The sequence below is a fragment of the Labrus mixtus genome, chromosome 19, assembly GCF_963584025.1.
Source record: "Labrus mixtus chromosome 19, fLabMix1.1, whole genome shotgun sequence".
NCBI lineage: Eukaryota > Metazoa > Chordata > Actinopteri > Labriformes > Labridae > Labrus > Labrus mixtus.
Genome location: NC_083630.1, coordinates 11,702,212 through 11,722,558, shown reverse-complemented (window position 1 = coordinate 11,722,558; position 20,347 = coordinate 11,702,212). Strand labels below are relative to the sequence as shown.

Sequence of the window (20,347 nt, the reverse complement as noted above, 5' to 3'; positions counted from 1 at the left end):
TTTGTATCGCAAAAGAAGTGAACCAGATATAAATTAAAGTGTATTTCAAATGACTAAGTAAAAAAATGAAGCAACATGATGCACTAGGAAAGTTCAAAAGGGCAAAAACACGAGAAAGTGTGACAGATAGGGAGGAAGGAAAACAGGTTGATGAGGCAGAATGGACAGCCAATGAGTGAAGGAATCAAAGGAGGCAAGGCAGAGAAAAGAAAGGTCTGTCTTTATGTTATCCAGAGCGTCAATCAACATGTTCCCTGCTCTGTTCTCTTCCATTTTGTCTCAACACAATCACGCGTACGGCCTTTTTGCCCATCAACTTTGGCCTGACAGTCAGAGTGCCATGGCAACAGTTCACACTGAATTAGCACTCTGAGATTTGAGAAAAAGATGAATACACAACTGATACGCAGAGGAAGAGATCCACACACACAGACCCGCAATGAAAAAACTAGTATACAGACAGAAAGTGTGAAGAGCAGTTCTTATGAAACGGGAGAACAGTGGGAAGACAGACATGAAGAGGAAAGTGATAAAGCCGGGGTTTAGACAGGCCTTTAAGGGTTCACAGACACAGACACCCTTTGAAGTTGTGAGGAGATTTTGGGATTACATCTCTGACAACAGTGACTGATGGAAAAACTGAGCGTTATGCACACAGACATGATGAGACACCAGAAATCAGGATTTTACTTCACACAAGGCATAGAGAAAAAGGTTGTGAAAAACATGTCTGAAAAGAGTTACAGACATGTACCTTAATTTCTTTGTTTGAATTTTTTAAAGTTATCAGTGTACTATGCTATAGTGTTTTGCTTTTATATCAACTGAATCTGTTTTGTAACGTCAATTCCTTTCTTCTTCAGACCTGAAATTGAAATTAAGGCCGATTATACTGACATATCATTATAATCCAGCAGGAAAGGCTTTGAATTTGAATGTTGGCATATTTGAAAATTAGCTAGTGAATGCACATGTTTGCCAACTGAATTTTTTTTAATGAAGATAAGCATTTAAACTTAGTTGGAGTCAGTTTCTAACTTTCTTCCCAGTCAATGTGTACATTTTAAAAGCATTTTATTTCAAGTGTCCATCTGCCTGTTGGCCAAGACATTAGAGTAGGAACAATAATAAAAAATGTGTTAATCTCAGTACAGGACAAATTTGTCTTTGCTGTAAGGTGGAAAAAGAGTTCTTACTCAAAGTAGAACTGCTATAAAACATCTACTATTGTACAGTTTGAAGTTTGGTTCTCTTCCATTGGGACCAGAAGTGAGTTTGGAAATTACTGTATAATGTTGAAAATTATGGGGGTTGAGGTTGTTCCGGCTTGTTTAGCCCTCAGAGTGCTTTTGGGACTCTATAAACTACTGATGAGCCAGCTGGAGACATCATGTGTTTCCCCTGCCACTGCCCATCCATCCAATTAAACCCTGCAGTCAGCCTTACAGCAGCAACACATACTGTGAGCACTTAGAGCGGGAAACGGTACAAGCATGTCTTCCAAGTGGAATAAATTAAGTATTATTGACTGCAGCCATCATTATCTCACAGCCGTACTTGGCACTGTGGAGGTATGGTGTAAATGCAGCTAAACTACACACCACAGAAGGAAAACAAACAAACAAAACATAACTAACAGACACAGCTTGTTCTTAAAACAAGAACGCATGCCCCCAAAACCCCTCAGGGAATAAAGTGTATTATCAGGAACAAAAATAAATATATGTCATTGCTTAGTTAAGAACATGTTGTCCCGTGACACCAACCTGTTTCAACTACAGTGTGTGGTAGTTATACACTTTGAATAAAAGCACATCAGTCATGATCAAATAATCACAAGCAGATTTTTCCAAATTGAAATTCTTGAACTCGTGCAAATTTCATGTGCATTACATCACTATAGTAGCATTGCCCATTCAATCAGGGCTTACAGCTGACGTAAGACATAGACTTAGTATCTTTCCACTGATTATGTAATTTCATCACACAACAAACTCCATTCCCTGTTGGTTTGAACACACCTTTATTCTGAAAAGTTAATGCATTACAATCATTTAGAACAAAAGAGAATACATAACGACTTCCTTGAAGGAAATCATGACCATTTGCACATAGGTATTATCTGAAGGATTAATACAAGACAAAAATACAAAATGTCATTAAAGATCATACACAATACTAACTTTTTAAATAGAGTCCCCAAATCATATAACGACTCCTTAACTGCCGATTTGCACCGCGTTATTATTTCCAAACCCTTCAGGCGTGAATTTGGCTCACAGCAACATTTGTAAGCGTGAATAAAATCGATCCACTCTTAATTACCTGCGGAAAATTGTGAGCACGCTCGGCAGCGTCACACCTTTAATTTGTTCTAACAAGCAATAAGATGAGAAAACAATTCAAAACAACACAGGGCGTCTATATGCAATCAAATGCACAATCACATAACGCAGACGACACATGCCCGTAGACACTAAATGGAAAAATATATACGCTGATGCAGAATGATGTGAGTGGATCCCTGAAAGACTTGATATACACACAAGCACAAATAAACAGAAGAACTTCAAACATTGGCTCGTTGAAGAACCTGCAGGGAAAGAAGAGGGAATGTTTAATAGTGTGGGCTTTTTAATCACACATTCTGCTTTGTTGATAAATCAAGAGCTTTATTCTAGACACCTGAGTGTGAGTTTTCTTTCACATCTATTTTCAGAATAAGACGATGAATGAATTTGTGTAAATATGTTTATCTTATAACACAAATGAAACGCTTTGATTTCTGTACAGGTGAAGTTTACTGGTCAGATTGAAAGTATTTTGGAAATAGATCTGGAATCATCTGCATAAAGACTGAACAAATGATGATGCTGCAGTCGAACCCTAGCATTGCAAACTTGCAGCGTTGAACACTGTTTTTAACAGATGTTGGACACATCTTTTATGATTTAGTTGTAAACGATCCATAATGAATCTGCGGACAGAGAGCAAAGCATACTGGAAAAAAAATAGTTGGTGAGGTGTAAAGTGAGAAGAAAAAGGAGAGGTGATGGGCGGAACGCATTTTAGTCATTGTAAGGTGAAGGACGGTAACAGGAACAATGAGGAGCAGTTGTATACTACTCAGAATTAGCCATGTGTGTACATAATTAACAAACACAACCCCCAGTGGAAGAGGTGCTATATCATTGTCAATAATGGGAGTCTGAAGGAACTGTCTAATTATTATGCACCACAAAAACACAAGGATGCACTCCTACATGCCAGACACACTCACTCAATGCATATAACAAAAATGTCCAGCTGCACTGTCAGGCATGCAGGACTATTTCAAACATTCTTGATGGTTCCTTCATATTATCCTCCACCCTCAGTACAGAGGAGCTGGTTTGCTATCCTGTGCTGTTATAACAGACTGAATATTTACAGCCATATAACATTCCATTCAGAGCTCTCACAGGATGGGGGGGGGGGGGGGGGGGGAGAGAGCCATGGGCATACTGAGCTCTGGACGAAAAGAAATTAAGAGGGAGTAGTTGTTACCAGCCCCACCTCTTCTTTAAAGGTACACTTCAGTGTAGAATCCTGAGGGAGTCTTTCTTTATGAGGATTTCATTTTTACCTTGATATAAAAATAAAGGTGAAAATATTTCACTTTGGACAGGCACTTGGTTTTGAGTGGTTTATCTAGCAGGCCATTCTTTCAGTGTTGCCAAGAGAGGCTCTCTTTAGTGAAGAGGGAGACCTACTGCTGTTACACTGTACTTGAACTGCTGGGTAGTCATTGAAACAGCATGAACCAAAACAATGCATGTGTTTGTGTGGGGGAGAAAAAACTAAGTTAGCATGAGTCACTGTTTGTTCATCTCAAATTTGACTCTTTTGTGATAGCACTTAGCCTTACCACTTACTGTAGTGATAACAAGGAGCTATGGAGGATCGCAGTTTTTATTTAGGAGGGAAGAGCCATATAAAGCAAAAAGCACCTGTAAGTATAAAACAGTCACTTCCTGGAAACACAAATTAAAGTTTGCAGATCAACTAATTGAAATTCCCTGCAAGCTAGCAGGAGGGGGTGGTGGTGACGTTTATATCCTGCGGCCAGCACGAGGCCATAGACTGCATGCAGACGACCAGTGCGATCTTTGTTCACCCAATGAAACGGCTGAAACATAGAAACCCCCACAACTCAGAGTTCTATTAAGATGCATAATGTAGACAAAGTGGCACAAACAAGCCCACATGAACCACAAAGCATGCACAGAGGTAAGTAACACACACATACACCCTGCATTAGGATGGTTTCACAGGATCACCCATTACCCCCTTTTCCAAGTGTCCAAGTTGCTAATGGTTTTGGATCCCTTTCAGCGATTCTGTCCATTAGCTGGCTGACACACTCTGCTGACTAAACACAACACTTCCACTGCCCTTGTCCTCCGTTCCTCTCACCCACCGTCTCACTCTGAGAGATGAAAGTAGCCCTAAAGTTTGTGTTGTGTTTCTCTATGTACGTATCGGTATCAGAATAAGAAATACTGTATTAATCCCAGGGGGAAATTTGTTAATGTGTACGACTGCTTACACAGAGTACAGGTGAGTAAATGAGATTGCTGATTATATCTTTTCAACTAATTGAAGGAACAGCCTAATTTTGTATTCTTCCACATTGAATAAGGAACACTACATTTTAGTTACTTTAACTTGTATTTACTGTCTTGTTAGGGGTATATGTTTGGTGCAAATTATGTTCATCTATTCAAATCTCTTCTTTTTTTTTCATTACCACTGAATGCAAACAGGTTAAGATGACTGACTAGTCAATACTAACCCAGTCAACATTCACACTCAAAGACCAACAGTAACATGTTGAAGCGCAACAATAAATATGTAAAGGAATAAATAAGAAACGTTTTTTTCTCCACTTGCTACTGCAGTGTCCAAGCAAGGAGACTGGCTGTATATGCCTGATGAACACTAGAGACTACAAGAGTCAGACCCCACACTGAGCTTTAAGGGCAGAACTTTGCACCACGTCCTTCAGAGAATGCCAGAGAGCACTGGCTTCACAGTCAATCGATGCCTCCTCCTTTGTGAAAAGAGAGGAAGGTTCCTGCTGCATGCGTGTCAAAGCCCAGACAATGCATGAAGAAACCAGCAGAGATAAACACACGTAAACAAACTTAGATGTTCACAAAGGAATGAGAGTGTGTACACATTCTATCCATCAACCAGGCGTCAGAAATACAGCAGCATATAGGGTGCCTGATAAGTTGTAAAATCTATAAATCAGATTTTAGTCTTCCTGTCCGGAAGCCTGCAAAAAAAAAAATTTCTGCATGCATGCGCGCGTGTGTGTGTGTACGTATGTTTCTCTGTGGCATGTACTCAATCAGAATCCCTGTCTAGCCCCGACACAGATTACAGATCGGAAACTGATCTGCGATCAGCCACGCAGTAATCCCCTCCATGTTGGGCCATCACCATTTCATCACTGGACGACTGATAGAGAAGCCAGCAGACAGAATGAGCTTTTATTAAGTCATGATATTAACACTAATTCACAGACATAAAATGTTTAAAAAAAAATCACTTTATAGAAAAGTCACACAGAGTGAATTTCAATGGTGTGCACTCATGAGCAAACAGTTTAAACAGGAATTAATGAAATTCTAAATGAGTCAACTGAGCTGCTGAAGGATTGACCTGACTCATTCTGTTAATGTCTTGAATCTTGTCGTTGACTCATACTGCAGCTACAAATTCAGCTTATTGTTAATAAACTCACGCAACATATATTCATTTGTAATTTGATGTCTTTCAATGAGGGCAGGATTAACTGGGATTCTTTTTTGGGAGAGCATATTGGCCATGCGAGGAGGGATGGTTGCAAAGAATTGAAGACTGTTTGGCCTCATTTTTCATAAGCAAGACATGTTTCATGTTTATTTGCTGTAGTTCCAGCTGTAAGAAAGTCGGAGCTGTGGCAGCACAGTACATTGGTCTGTAATTGCAGAGGCAGAGTTGTTCCAAATGAACCAAAGCAAGCACTGCAGGAATCAAATTTAAGGTACTGTTCCTTTCTAAAAGGAACTTTTTAAATGATGTGAGTAAAGGCACAAGAAAGAAGAATGTAAGACATCTTTTCCTGTTTCTTTAAGAAGTCACCCATCAAAACTTTAATGCCTTATTGTATCATTCACTAGATGACCTGTGACACCTTTATTTGACTTTTTGCAGTGATATTTATCTCCTGTTTTAAGTAATACAAGATGACTGAAAATGCATTTGAATTTCAAACACAATAGTATTTCCCACTACAATCCCAACACAAGTGCTGGAACTATTTTTCTCTCATGCTATTTGCTTTTATTTTCAATTGAATATTCATTGTTTATTAAAAACATTTTGTAAAGCACTGTGAATTGACGTGGTGTATGACACAGATAGAATTCACTACCTCCCTCTTGCCTTCAGTGATATGCTAAATGATAGAAATCGAGACAGAAGAATTTATAAACAGCAGGAACAGATAGCAAGAAAAGAAGTGACACAATGGTTGAGCAAAGTCAGATGATGTAGATATGAATAGGAAAGCGATATGAAATAAGACAGAGACAAGGTGGCATTAAACATCGAAGGAAAATGGAGTGCAAGTCATGTAAGAGTCAAACTGAGTGAATAAAACAGTCTGAGGTATGACATGGAGGAATGAGGGAAGAAGAGAGACACAATGAAAGAAAAATACAGAAGGGGGCAGGGGGGAAGACAGGTGTAAGAAAAGTAAAAGAAGAAGCAGTGACCCCTGTCTGACTGTAATCTCAGCTCACACTGTAACAGAACCTTGAAGCAGAGCTAATGGACCACGTCCACATCTAACCTCAACCATCTCGTTTTGCTTTTGGTCCACACAGAGCCATTTGTTACACTCTAAACTAGCTGTTGGCACACACACTGACAAAAACAAGAGTGTGGGTTTTCTGAGAGGACTCTTTGTCTCACAGCCAAACTCGCACGCACTAACATGTGTCAAAGATGTTTTGTGTACAGACAATTAAGCAAACGGAGTTCCTGCACATGTACTGTACACATACTTAAACCCTGATGCACAAGCAAGTGGAAGACCTCCAGTTGTGAAAAAGAGGAACATGCTAAAAAAAACCCTGCAGTTTCCTCGAGTGTCCACTTAAGGCTGGCCTGCAAAAAACAATACCCCCCCTATACTAGCTCATTCATTATCCAATGAATTAGCTACGTGTTCACTGTTTACCTTTGATGACTTGGTTTTTGCAAACCCTACACTTCCCTCCGTCACCAGCCTCTTGCTCAAATGTGTTCGCTTCTGGCTACAGAAAAGCAACATGATTGGACCCTATTTGCAAACATGTTAATGTTCCACTGCTTGCCTTAATGACAGGCTACAGTGCTTGTCAATGTCATTTGATGGTACATACAAGTGGAAATTAGAATGATTGTGAATGATTATTTGGTTGCTTTGGTTTGAGTGACTGTGTTGTGATCTGAAACCTGGCTTGGCAGAAGACGTGAATTTCCTTGGCGCTGACTTTTACAGAACTGTTATCTCTGCTCCATTATTGGCAAAGCTCGGAGTACAAAATATTCAGGAGGCGGCTTCGAATTTTCTGCCAAGGCACAGTGTCAGATACAAACAAACCAGAACCAGACACTATATGTAAGAAAGATAAAACCAATTAAAAAAAGTTAAAACTGCACGACAAATTATATTCATATGCCATATCATGCTGATCACTGAGTAACCTGATGAGGGCTTTTGGAGTTTTTTTTTTGTTGCTACTAACAGGCTAACATCTGTGAGTTGTCTAAGATTGTAAAGGGAAGACAAGGATCACGGTTGCACCGCTGTACAAACAGCAGTTTTTCTATAGCCCAAAAACTCTGAAAGTGTACATAGCAGTTTGCGTCAAGTTAGTTTCATGAGTCGTACTCTTCTCAGGGATTACATGGTGGTGCTTTTAAAAGTTTCGGCCATTTGAATAATATTAAAAGGAGTTCATTGCACTTATATTCGTGTTGAGCAATATGAAAGTGGCCTGGCTCCAACACTTGATGTGTAGGGGGGATCTACACTTCAACAGTTGGATGATGTGTAGCCTGCACTCAAAATCAAAGTAATTCTCTTATTCACAGGTACCTTAGTGACCCAGTTTTTCTCGATTTTAACAGGAGCACACAATACATGCAACTACACACAGTGACACACAATATTTTGCACACCCCAAGTCATTTCCTCTAACACAATCACTCGCATCCAGGTCATTCAAACACACATGGGGAACACAAAGTTGGCCGGGTGTGTATCCAGTACACGCATTCAGAGATGTTTTTCTCACTATAAAAGTCAACTGGAGGAAGGGATGGATGGGTCATTATTTATTAACGTTGTACACATGACAGACAACACACAACTACTGTTTGCTCTCCCAGTTGCATTCCTTCTTTTTATCTTCTCTGTAAGCTTTCTAATTTCACAAAGAGACACACACACATACTAACACACACACAAAAGTCATGCACACCGCCAGGAAATGCACACAGATATTGTAGCATCACTCTACCTAAAAAGAGAAACAAACAAACAGAGATATAAAAGTAATGTTTTCCAAGTGAGTGACTGGCTGGATACAGTATGTTCCAATTCTGCCTCGCTGCTTCTCCTCAGAGTCTAAAGAGAAAAAGCTGGAGGATTTCTTTTCAATGGATGTAGTCCAAAGATTAATTCATTTAATCTTAGGCTGTAAATGGGGTATTCAAGCAGCTTCAAAATCAAATTGAATGCAAAAGCTGTGAGTAATGCCATTTGTCTTAGCTGTTGCACAATTCCCCTTTAACACAGCACTCTTCAACATGAGCTAGATTTCTAACATCCATTATGCCATGAGATGTGTGCATAGACACATGCAAGCACATGCACAGTCTCATGAACACACAAAGTCTCTCTCTCTCATGCACTTTTGCACATATGTACAGTATGTCTACTGTACATATGGAGTTACAGAGATGGAGAGTGGAAGACAAAGGCACAGTTGGACTCATTATCAATGAACAGAGTATGTATGTGGATGTGTATGTGATGTGTGCTTGTGTCTGTGAGTGCCAGTGAGACAGTTGAACAGATGTTGTAGTGCATTTTTTGTTTCTGTGTAATCCCCATATTCGCCATACTAACCACCAGGCATGTGCATTAATGTTGCAGAATATGGGACTCTAAAGAGAAGTAAAAGCAGTAGTTTAACTCAACATAAACACTATATAAGTTAAGATATTGGTTTTTGTATTGTTTAGTCATCCACAACTCTAAGCTAATGTATCAGTAATCAGTCACCAAACCAGTTCCAGTTAATAAATGAATCCCTTGTGTTTTACTTTAATCCATACCGAAACAGAAAATGATGCATTGATGTTCTGCCAAGTTCTCTAGATATAGAGATTTTCAGTCACTTTTGCACAGAAATACATGCATTCATTAGTACATTTACAACCTTTTACAATGGAGGATAAGACGATGGCTAAAGATCAGGAAAAGCGCCTGACCACACATGGTTGGCACCACAGCAGCACCTTGGATTCAGTATCTGGCTGCAGCTTGACCAGACACACAGAGAAAATGATGGGCAGTGTTTTTAGGGTGGGATGCCAGAGAGGGATTGTGTCCTCATTGTTGCACTACAGAGTCATTGTTTGATATTTGGACACAAAACAACACAATCTGACTAATACCCTTTCTAGCATTGGATGGAGTTCAAAAACATGTACAAGGTGCCTATCTCTGCCCAGTTTTATTTTGACACTGTTGTTTTCACTCTGATGGTGTGGCTCAGGTTCACTTAAACGGCTTTTAACTCTTCTGATAACGCCAACACCCTGCAGTTTAATACAAGCACTCCCACAAGAGCAGACCAGGTTTGTACTACATCAGACGGCTTCCTGTTACTGATTTAACGGGTACATTTAATACTGAAGCTCAAGATTTCTACTTCAATGTGCACAGCTTTTGGAAAACTTTTGGGCCTTTCTTAATCTTACAGCCTAATCAAGTAGAAAATAAATATGGGATGGTTTAGGGTTGTTTTGTCAAGTTTGTGTCAATCAGCCTCAGCATATCGTCTTCTGTCTCCTGACCTGATAAAGATCATATGGATTACATTAAAAAAAGGACAAACAGCATAGCGACTCTGAATGGAAAGAAAAGAGGCTACATGGGTTCTTAACTGTGACACATTCACATAAAATATTCCACTTTTGTTTTAATAGTAAAAAAAATTGAGACATGAGTGCAGTGTAAGAAATAAAAATCAAACAAGCGTGGCTACAAACACGAACAAATTATTTTGAGTGCTTTGGAAACGGCAAAATCAAAATTGTCTTGAATGATCCAGTCAAATTTGTTTGTATATTACTTTTAAGTGGAAAAAAATGGCTTCGCAGTCTCAGAATCGTGCTTCTTTTTGTGTTTGAGCATCTTCAGTCATTGCTAAGAAGGCTCAAAGGGTTTCAAAGGCTAAAACGTCACATGATCATTCAAGTGTCCTTACCTGCCCAGTGCTGATTGGGCACTTTCTTCTGCCCGACAACTTTGAATTGATTTATAAACTTCATGCCAGTTCAGAGCTAAGGAGATTCCAAAAGGCTAAGTGAGGTTGAGCCCAAAGCTACAACTGAAAAAATAAACAGGGGATAACAGGCTAACCAGTTTACGATGTTTTGGATTTTATTTAGCTGATCTCCATTTTTATTTCTGAGACTTACTTAATGTCTTCAATTTGTATCCAGTTCCAGTTCATTTGAGCTTTACTTTTTTATTTGCTTTTTTTCCATCCTGCATCCCCTTATTCTCCATGTTCACACCATAAAGCCAAGTCTAATTCTGTGCAGTAAGTGAAACTGAAGTGCGTATTCACATCAACTGAAGAGCATTTATGTTGCCTATTACATGACTAATTGAGCTGTAAAAGAAAGCCAGGTACTTCCAAAGGGAACTGCAGTATCAGGTGACAGCATGGTCCATTCTCTGACTCACACACCGGCTGCCCTCTGATGCAGCGTCAGATTATGACAATAACACTAATATTGAATGACAAAGTGTCAGAGAGAATCTCTCGCCTCCTGACCGTCTTCCCCCGGGGCTGTCTCTCCTCATCCGTCTATCTGTGATAAACGTCGCCTCTTTCTCTAACTGTCCCTCTCTCTTCCTCCGCCTATCATGCTATCCCGCTCTCCATCTCAGAGTCACTTGTCTAACGAGGTGGACAGATTCTGACGGGTCCTAATGAGAACACATTCCACTAGAATAACTTTCAGATCCTATAATTCACAAATGGGCACACACACACTTATACACACAGTCATGGTGGGAAATGCAAAAAAAGTGATTTCTGTATCTCTACGTGCAGAATTACCTAATACTCCACCTGTACTACGGTGCCAAATATGGAATCAGTTTAAAAAAATTTTTATGTGAAGTCTGAAACACTGGACAGAGGAGAAATAGAGCTCATTTGTGAGCTGCATGATGTGGGCCCATGTGTGTAAGTGTGCATTTTTACATCACAGAATTGTTAAGGGACTTACGCTGCACCACTTGTCAGAGCACATTTGTGTCAGTGCGGTTATGCTCCCGTGATGAAACATAGAAAGCCCTGCAGTACCATCACTTCAGAGACAGAAATTCCAATTCGGGAAAGAGACCGATACTGCAGTCTGAGAATAAATCTAAAAACGAAAACAGTCATGGTGCTGTGACAGTTTTTTTTTTACTTAGAGACTTAGAGAGTCTTTCATGCTTTAAATCCAAAACATTAAAAGGAAATCTACAAAACGCTTCTTAGTTAACATTTTAATGCTAATATTTTAGCCATTTATTGCTTTTTGCAATGGTTAAACAACAAATAAATGGTCGTATTCAAGGCCTTTTATAGCTTGTATTATCATAATGCATTCCTTTGAAATTTGTTAAGTTATTCTTTCCAAGCCAAATCTATTTCCACTTATTTTGTGCCGCTGTGAAATGAAGTGCCTCTGCTTCCTTGTGCTCAGAAAATAGAGTGCCTTTTAAGAAAGCAGTGACTTATGGGTCAAGCAATTGTGTCTCAGAAGGGCTGTCATGATTTCCTGTTTCAGTGGGTTGAAATATTCATACGCTGATGGGGCAAGAAAAAAATTAAAAGCTGTATGGGAGTGAAAGGGGAGACTGCAGAAGGGTAGGGTCTGTTTGGCTGAGATCCATGTCAGTGTGGATGTTGCAGTGAACACAAACACACAACACACAATCAGACAGGCAGGGTGGGTGATGCTTAGAAAGTTTGCATGAGTAGATGTATTACCTTACTCCCTTTAAGAGTGATGAGTAAGGACTTTTTTTATTTAACAGATTTGTGATCAGTAGGAGAAAAAGAAGGGACAGATTGGGAGGGCAGAGGCAGAAAAAAGTAGAAAATATATATATATATAAATAAAGTAGAAAAAGTCATTATGGCCGGGTGATAAAACCACAGAGGAGAGCCAAGTAGGGAAGGAAGGAATTAGCGATAGTAAGGTCAAGAAAAAGGGCAGGAGACTGGGCGGGAAAAATAACATACTGTAACCAACTGATGAGAGAAACACTCAGAGGAAGAAGGGTAAATGAGTAGAAGGGAGAAAGAAGAATCACCAGGGGTTTAGTTAGAGATGTGACAGTATAACATTTTCTTTGTGAGGCAGAATCAGAGGAGAGGGGATCAAAAGTTGGAAGAGAGCTAGCAAAAAAGAGTTGAGGGAGATGTTTTTTTTCTTTTTTAAAGAACAGAGTGAAAAGGAGCAATTAAGAAGACTCAAGCAGGCGGAAGGGAGCAGTTTAGACGGAGGACAACGAGGTAGAAGAGAAAAATGGAAGTGCAATTAACAGCAAGACATTGTTTTCCAGCTCTGACTCACTTGACGCCATGCGTGATAAATGTGGACACGTACACAAACCAACCAACAGGCATGTGTACACATGCAAATAGTATGACCAGACAAAACCAAACAACACATATGGAGGTGATCTAATCTAAACCCTAGCCCTAATCCAATTATGACCATCTCCCACTGGGAAACACCACACACATAAACAGACACACACACGCACACACACACACACACACACATACAGTACATAAGACCAAACACAAAAAGTCAAGACACACGAAGGCATCAGGTTTATCTGTGTGTTGGTTTCAAGACAATTATAGCATATCTGGCTGACATTTTTCAAACAGTGACTGATCATATGATTAGAATCTGTGACTCATTTGTGTGAAATGTGACTGTGGTAGGAGTGTGCGGATATTCCAGATTGTTATATTGTTTGCAGCAGATCCTCCACATTAAATCTTAAAATAAGACACTTTGATGAAGTAGCTTCAGACAAATTGACCTCCTTCAGTGAGACCCAAGGGAAATATAAAGAAGAACTATTAATGCTTCTAACATAACGTGGAACATTTGTGTTGGCAGAGGGATGCAGCTAAATGTGTTATTCTTGTTTCATGTTGAGCACACAGTGGTATGAAAGTGACTTTAAAGGCATAGCATTGCAGTGTAGTACATGACAAGAAGTTGAAGTACAGCAAAGCATGCTGTGATAGGAATACAGTTTGGATCACTGAGGCTAAGATAACGTATGGTAACAGTGAAAATGCACATTTGGAAAATGGTAAATGGACTTGAGCTTGTATAGCGCTTTTCTAGGCCTCTGACCATGCAAAGCATTTTTACACCGCAGATCACACGTGTTTGAAAAGTGTCAATCAGAATTAACTAATTACGTTGACACACATTCACACGCCGCCAACGAAGCAGCGGGAGAAACTTGAGGTTCAGTGTCTTGCCCAAGGACACGTCGCACATGTGGCTGCAGGAGATGGGGATTGAACCCCCAACCTCCCGGTTGAGAAACGACCAACTCTACCATTGTATTATAGTTTATTGTAAATGATCCCAATCGTATTATTTTGAAGAATATATGGCCATGGTTGTTTTTCCTCAGATTTAGTTTTTGTAGGTGAGCATGCTCACCATTTTGCACATGCACTACACAAATGTCAGTGTGTGGTGGTGGTTGCCTGACAAATGAGTCACCTTGGAAAGCCTTCACAGGACATGAGGATTTAAGAAAAAAGTGGGGCCGGGCTGGTCAACACAGGTTCAGTTACTGAATGGCGGTAGCACTGATTACATTTCAAAGCGTGTATTTATGAATGAAACTGATCGACAGCTTCTGCAAAATGTTGTATAACTAATAGGTCATTTACATGAAGTTTGCTGTAACCCAACACTGGGGGTTTAACTGAGGTTCAACCAGACTCATGTCTGTCAAATGACCTGGCATGCTTACTGACATAAGAAAAGGGAAATCAGATTTTATATCTGGCCGGCACTTGGGCATCCTTCAGCCAACCACAGTGTCACTGACACAAAGAGACATCCTTTACTTTTCACTACTGGTGCTGAGGATGTAAAAATTCCCTTCCTGATCTATACACAGGGAGAGATGAGCAGCAATGGACAAATGGTGTGGTCAAAATAGATTTGAAATGATACTGGAATGAAACTTGAAACTGATGGAAGCTTTAAGCCAGGCTTCCCTTGGAGAAAATCCCTGGATTACTGCTTTTTAGAGCCATGCACTAACATCAAAATCAATATACAAATGGACAAAACACATCTACAAAAGTGCAAAATGCATTTTCATTCATCTCTGATTGTATTTGGGAGACTCTGCATTGTCAGTGGGTCAACCAGCTCATTGACTTTGAGTCCGAGTGTGTTTGCCATGGTGGAATGGAAATGTTCATCATTTTGAGTCCATGCCTCAGATCATTGGACACAATATTGTCTATTCCCCCCCAGTGTTTCAGAAACCACTCCCCAAGGAGGGATCAAGTCAGCACTCAGATTTAAAGGGAAACTTCACCTATTTGCATTAAGCTTTGTATCATTAGAAACCTGCTAGTATTTTTGAATGGTTGTGCATCCCGACCTCATTTTCCCCTGAGATGGGAAATCTTTGTATTTTTAAGTCGGAAAAGGAGCTGCCGATGACGCAAAAATCGTCATTTTGCGTCATTGGAAGCTGTTGCGGTTAGCAGGGTGAAACTACAACGCCAGTTCCTCATATTTTCGACCACTGAAGCTACAGAGCTATCACAGATTGGTGGGTGGGAACTCACTCCCAGAATTGAAACTTAACGTCTGCCATATTGCTTGGAAGCTATGCTAACAGGCTCTATGGAGAAAGCTGGTAATGGCGAAAAAATATAAATATAGCGGCGAGACGGCTGCTGCCGACAGGCCGGTCTTGTGTCTTGGGTGAACTGGTAGTGTCGGTGCTCTCACTGTTTGCCTATGAACAGACAGACATAGAGTCTGTTTTCTGCCAGGAATTTCCAAGATGCCAATTCCTTCTGGAAGAAACACGGAATCAGTTGAGGAAATGGCCTTATGTGTTGAAGTAAATATGTCTGTAAACCTGACCTTAGTGGGAGTGGCCTGCAGTGCTGTGCATTCTGGGATTTGGTGTATTTCATCCACATGAGCCAAAAAGACACTTTCTGCCTTTTCTCGGCCAAGAAGGCACCAACTTCAAAATGTATTTCACATTTCTACTACATATTTGACCCAATGTCAGTACAGATTCATGTTTCAACGGGTGAAGTATCCCTTTAAGCTCAGAGGTGGAACTGGTGGTCCCATTCAACATGCTGTTAGTATGCCGCTCTGTCTTTCTCTCTCTCTCAAACACACACACACACTATCTTGCAAATCCCACACCGATCCTTTGATATTACAGTTGAATTACGCTTATTATTGCCACTGCAAAGGAGCTTATGTTTTCCATGCTGGCTGTCTCTATCTTTGTCTGTCAGCAGGATTTGAGAAAAACCCATTGCCAGGATTTTAATTTAACTTAACCCATTCAATTTTTGACAAAATCAGACTAACCCAAAAGCAATTGTCTGTTTCAGTTGCTCTTAGTGTTACGATACCAAGCTGCCATAACAGTGATATTATTTATACTATTCATTAATAAAGTATATCAAGTATTTCCAATGTAAAATAACATTAAAAAAAAAAAAAAAAAAAAAAAACAGCCAAGATCCTGCTATGGCACAACCATAACATACTGAAGACCAGACGCCTTGATTGTGGTATGTGCTCTATGAGTAACCGTGCTGTTTATTTTTCATTACAGAATGATGACATGATGGATATTGTGAGGGTTTGAATTATGCCTTCCATAAAACGTACACTGTAAATGCTTTCCATAAAGGAAATAATAAAGTTGTATATAAAGTGCTTTTGCATCTATCAAGTCTTAGGCTGATCTAAACAGATTCAGCTTTGTGAAACAGAAACGCACTGCTCTCTTCCCGTTTTTTCCCTCATTTCAGTGCACGCACGCGCTCAAACGGCTCGCGATGCCGTCTCTCTGTAGTCTGTCTGACGGGATGATTAATGAGGTGCGTCCCCGGCAACATTCAGCCGGGACCCGAGAAGCCCCGGCGTTCACCGGGGAATCAGTCACACGGTCACACCGGCTCAGTCACCGTCGGCGACACCGGAATAACACCGAACCAAGTGTGGACGATTCCAGAACACAGAACCGAGTAGAAGTGTCTCCTTTAAGATGGACAGGCCAACCAAGGAGATGGTACATTTCAGAATATACCAGTGGATATGAGGAAGAAAAGAAGAGTAAGCCTGCCCTACACCTATGGAACAGGCTATTTCTCTGAACTTATGAGTTCAGAGTGTTAAGTACAAATAACCACCAGCCAATGACTTGTTAAATATGGATTCATTAAAGTTAGTTTAGGGCCTCAACAAACTCTCGATGCTAAAATTTGAAGTTTTAAGCCAGACAAATATAATACAATAATTTTAACATCAGGGTATTCCAAATATTTAACTGTAAAGAAGACCTGACTTGGTAAAAGTGGAGAGACTAGGCTAATCAAACTTCAAATATAAAACCTCATAACTTGATGAACTTCGTTATAACATCCTGTATCAGAGTGCACAAGAACAGGTTCTAAAACTTTGAGCTTCCACGAAGTTTATTACTGCATGTTTGTAAGACTGTGTAATATTTCTGAATTGTAATATACTATGGGAAAAAATGTCCAATTGTCTAAAAATTAATGAAACAAGCCAATGATGTAAATCCTTGAAAATCCCCCAAAAATAAAAATAAAAATGAAATGGACTTAAATTTGCGTGATGATTTTAAATGGTTAGTCTCTTTAATTGATTCTTCCATGAAATTAAAATTCACAAAAAAAAAGCAGACCACCACTGACAGTGAAATGTCAATAACCCAGCTCTATCTGGACTCCCTGAAAACAAGGGATCAAAATCACTAAACCAGCGCTGAAATCTAGGCTCCATTGATCCAGAGGATGTAGCGTGTAGCTCCACACTCAGGAGGAGATAACCCTCTCTCTTCCCCCCTGATGTGGACCCTTGAGCTCCGTAGAGCCACAAGCTGACACCTCGGTGGGATACCTGCAGCCCCGCCGGTAAACACACCGCCCGTGCCTCACACAAGCTCGACCTGCTTCCCAACCACAGCCAGAGTCACCCCTCAGCGATGGGGAACACATCCAAAAGAAAGAAAGAAAAAAAAAAAAAAAAAACTTACGTGTTGTTGGCACAGCTCCGTGCACAGCGCTGGCAAGGCTGAAAATCCACAACGCGACCTGCAATAACAACGTCAATCCCCGGGCAGGACGGTACCGGGGCATATTCACGACCGGAGTGGACGCACCACAATGGTAGAGAGGGAGAGAAAACACTTAGGAAAAAAAATAAACAGCTGGGAGTAGGTAACGCCGGTCGGTCCGTCACACTTGTTTCGCAGCAGAGGACTGGCAAGAGGAGCCTGGTTGCACGGACTACCTCTTTTGCTCTCTCTCTCTCTCTCTCTCCTCCACTGTATGTGTATATCTCTCTCGCTCTCTCTGTCTCTCCCTGTGCGTGTGTGCCTCTCACTCTCCAACAAAGAGATGAAGTAAGGATCGCGCCGTAACAGACTGACATGTGCTTGCAAGCGCAACGCACTCCTCCCTGCAGTGATCGCGCCTCCTCATTCAGCGATTCCCGGTTAAAAAGCAATAACAGCGGGGTCCCCCACTTGCACAGGATGGGACTGACCGGGTGTGACTGTAGGGTACAGTACAGCCTCCAGGAGTTCAGAGAAGCAAGCCCGTGCGCAGCTCCAAAAGCACTGAACTGCTGTCTCCACTCCAGCGCTCCTGTGCGCTGTCCATGGTGCTGAACTTTTCTTTTGCCTTTCCGCGCGCCTCTCTCACCGTCTCTCTTCCTCGTTCTCTCCCTCGTTAAATGTCTTTCCGTTTCGACCAGACAGTGCCCCCTTCATAGGTGGCGGTGGCCTCGTGCTGTGAGCATCAGTCTCTCTAAAAAGAGAAATCTTTAAAAAAAAAAATAATAATAACTTGACACTTGATGAAGTATGCTAATGAGAATAAGTGGAAAACCATCCCTTCTGACACAACGTTTCAAGTCACATGTACGTTTTCCAAAGAATCGCAGTTAAAGATGTCATACATCAAGGTATGAATAAGTAAAGTGAGGAGATATTACTCAAATAAGGAAAACTTTGCAGATATTACATCCAACCTCACACCATGTGGGTAAAACATGCAAATGAATCTCTTCATTGAGCCCCTTGCTAAAGGTGTGTTTACTTTTTTCCTGCTCTAGAGCTGCTGTTCTACATGACAAATTGTATCTGCACATTTTTTGAAAGCCTCTCGCCAGAAACAGGTACAGTAGACTGCAGAATGAAATTGTTCCCCCCAGGGTGAAACTTAGGAGAATTCTTTATGATTTACTGCTTGGATAAAAGGAGGAGCAACAAGAATCCTGTTTCTACAGTTCCATTGTGAATCCATTTTTTTTTTCATCTTTATGTCTATTGTTGAGTTGTTAAGGCAAACCAAATCACAAAGTAAGATAGAAAAATACCTAGTCATGTTTGTTTAAGGTGTTTGAAATGAAGCTGAATCCCATCTCACATATGACAAGTAAAGAGGATGGAAGCTCCCTTAGGTATAACATGAGGCTCTACTTTTCTGAAGTGCAATAAAAGAAACGTGTTTGTACTAGTGACCATCGTAGGTGCATTTTTACTGGCACAACACAAACAAAAATGTGTATACACTAAACCCAGCTGTGCTTAAATCACAGGAAATTGTGCATAGTCAAGTAAAACAATACAAACATAGCGCTCCTGGGGGAAAAAAATGTCCTGCTTTAAGTAAGAGAAAGCACACACATTCAGATTCAAATCGTTTTTTGCAATGTCTCTAAGACTCCAGAGCTGGCAGATATTGTGGATCAGACTTTTAGGTGATTTTACATTAAATACCTCCCAAACGATACCCCGGCATGACACCATGTGTTGGTTGGATGAGATTACAACTGCTGTTTTTTTTATATTGTATTGTTATGCTGTTTATTTAGATTTTTTATCACACTTAAACTTACCATTACATATGAATTCAAGCTCATTATACACCCTGATGCAGTGGCTCCATAATGTTAATTGGTGTGTTTTTCTTGAATGGGCAGTAAACTTTCCTCATTCTGTCTGTAAATTCCTAGTTGTATTTAATGTAGTACATCACCTGCTGAATTTTTCTGGTGCATTTGCATATAGGTTTGATTCCTCAGATCCACTGAACAGCCTCCTTAAGAATAGGACCAAAGTGGTGATATATAAAATGAACAGAAACAATCACTATGCCTGTTGTACAAACCACTGTAAATCACGCATGTATGTTGATTAACAGGAGGGAATTCCTTAGGTTTTTGTTTATTTGTTGTCTTTTTGTAAGCAGCAAATAAAACAGATCTTGGAACAATTTGTGTTGTTTTGGTCTTGATCACTAATTTTATCTTATCTACAAATATTTCATTAATGTCCAAGTTCACAGCTTTCCATGCAGCCATAGATACACTGAACAGTAACAGTTATTGTCAGGTACACCGACCACTGTAGAAGGTATTTTTATCCCCACCATTCTTTTAGAAAAAGGTGAATAGACAATTTTACACAATGGTAATGACAGCTTATTTGGTGTAAAAACAAGTAACTACATTTCAACAGTTGAAGTCAGTGGTGTCATGAGAAGGTAATCAAATGTCCCTGTATTGAAACCAGATACATATCCACATTAACACCCTAGACAAAAAATGTCAAGATGGATTCCCCTTCCTCAGTGTTTCAATTCTCCACATTAACAAGAGATCCTCTCTGTGCCCA

General features: G+C 40.2%; 1 protein-coding gene across 1 annotated transcript in view; it reads right to left on the bottom strand.

Annotated features, from left to right (window-relative positions):
* The window catches only part of LOC132994362 (contactin-associated protein-like 2), a 239,995-nt gene extending 221,699 nt beyond the window's left edge, over window positions 1-18,296 (bottom strand). The window contains exon 1 of the mRNA XM_061064673.1: window positions 17,702-18,296. Within this exon, the coding sequence (XP_060920656.1) occupies window positions 17,702-17,804 (103 nt within the window). The 5' untranslated portion in view covers window positions 17,805-18,296. The remainder of the gene's footprint in view (window positions 1-17,701) is intronic.
* Window positions 18,297-20,347: the final 2,051 nt, after the last annotated feature.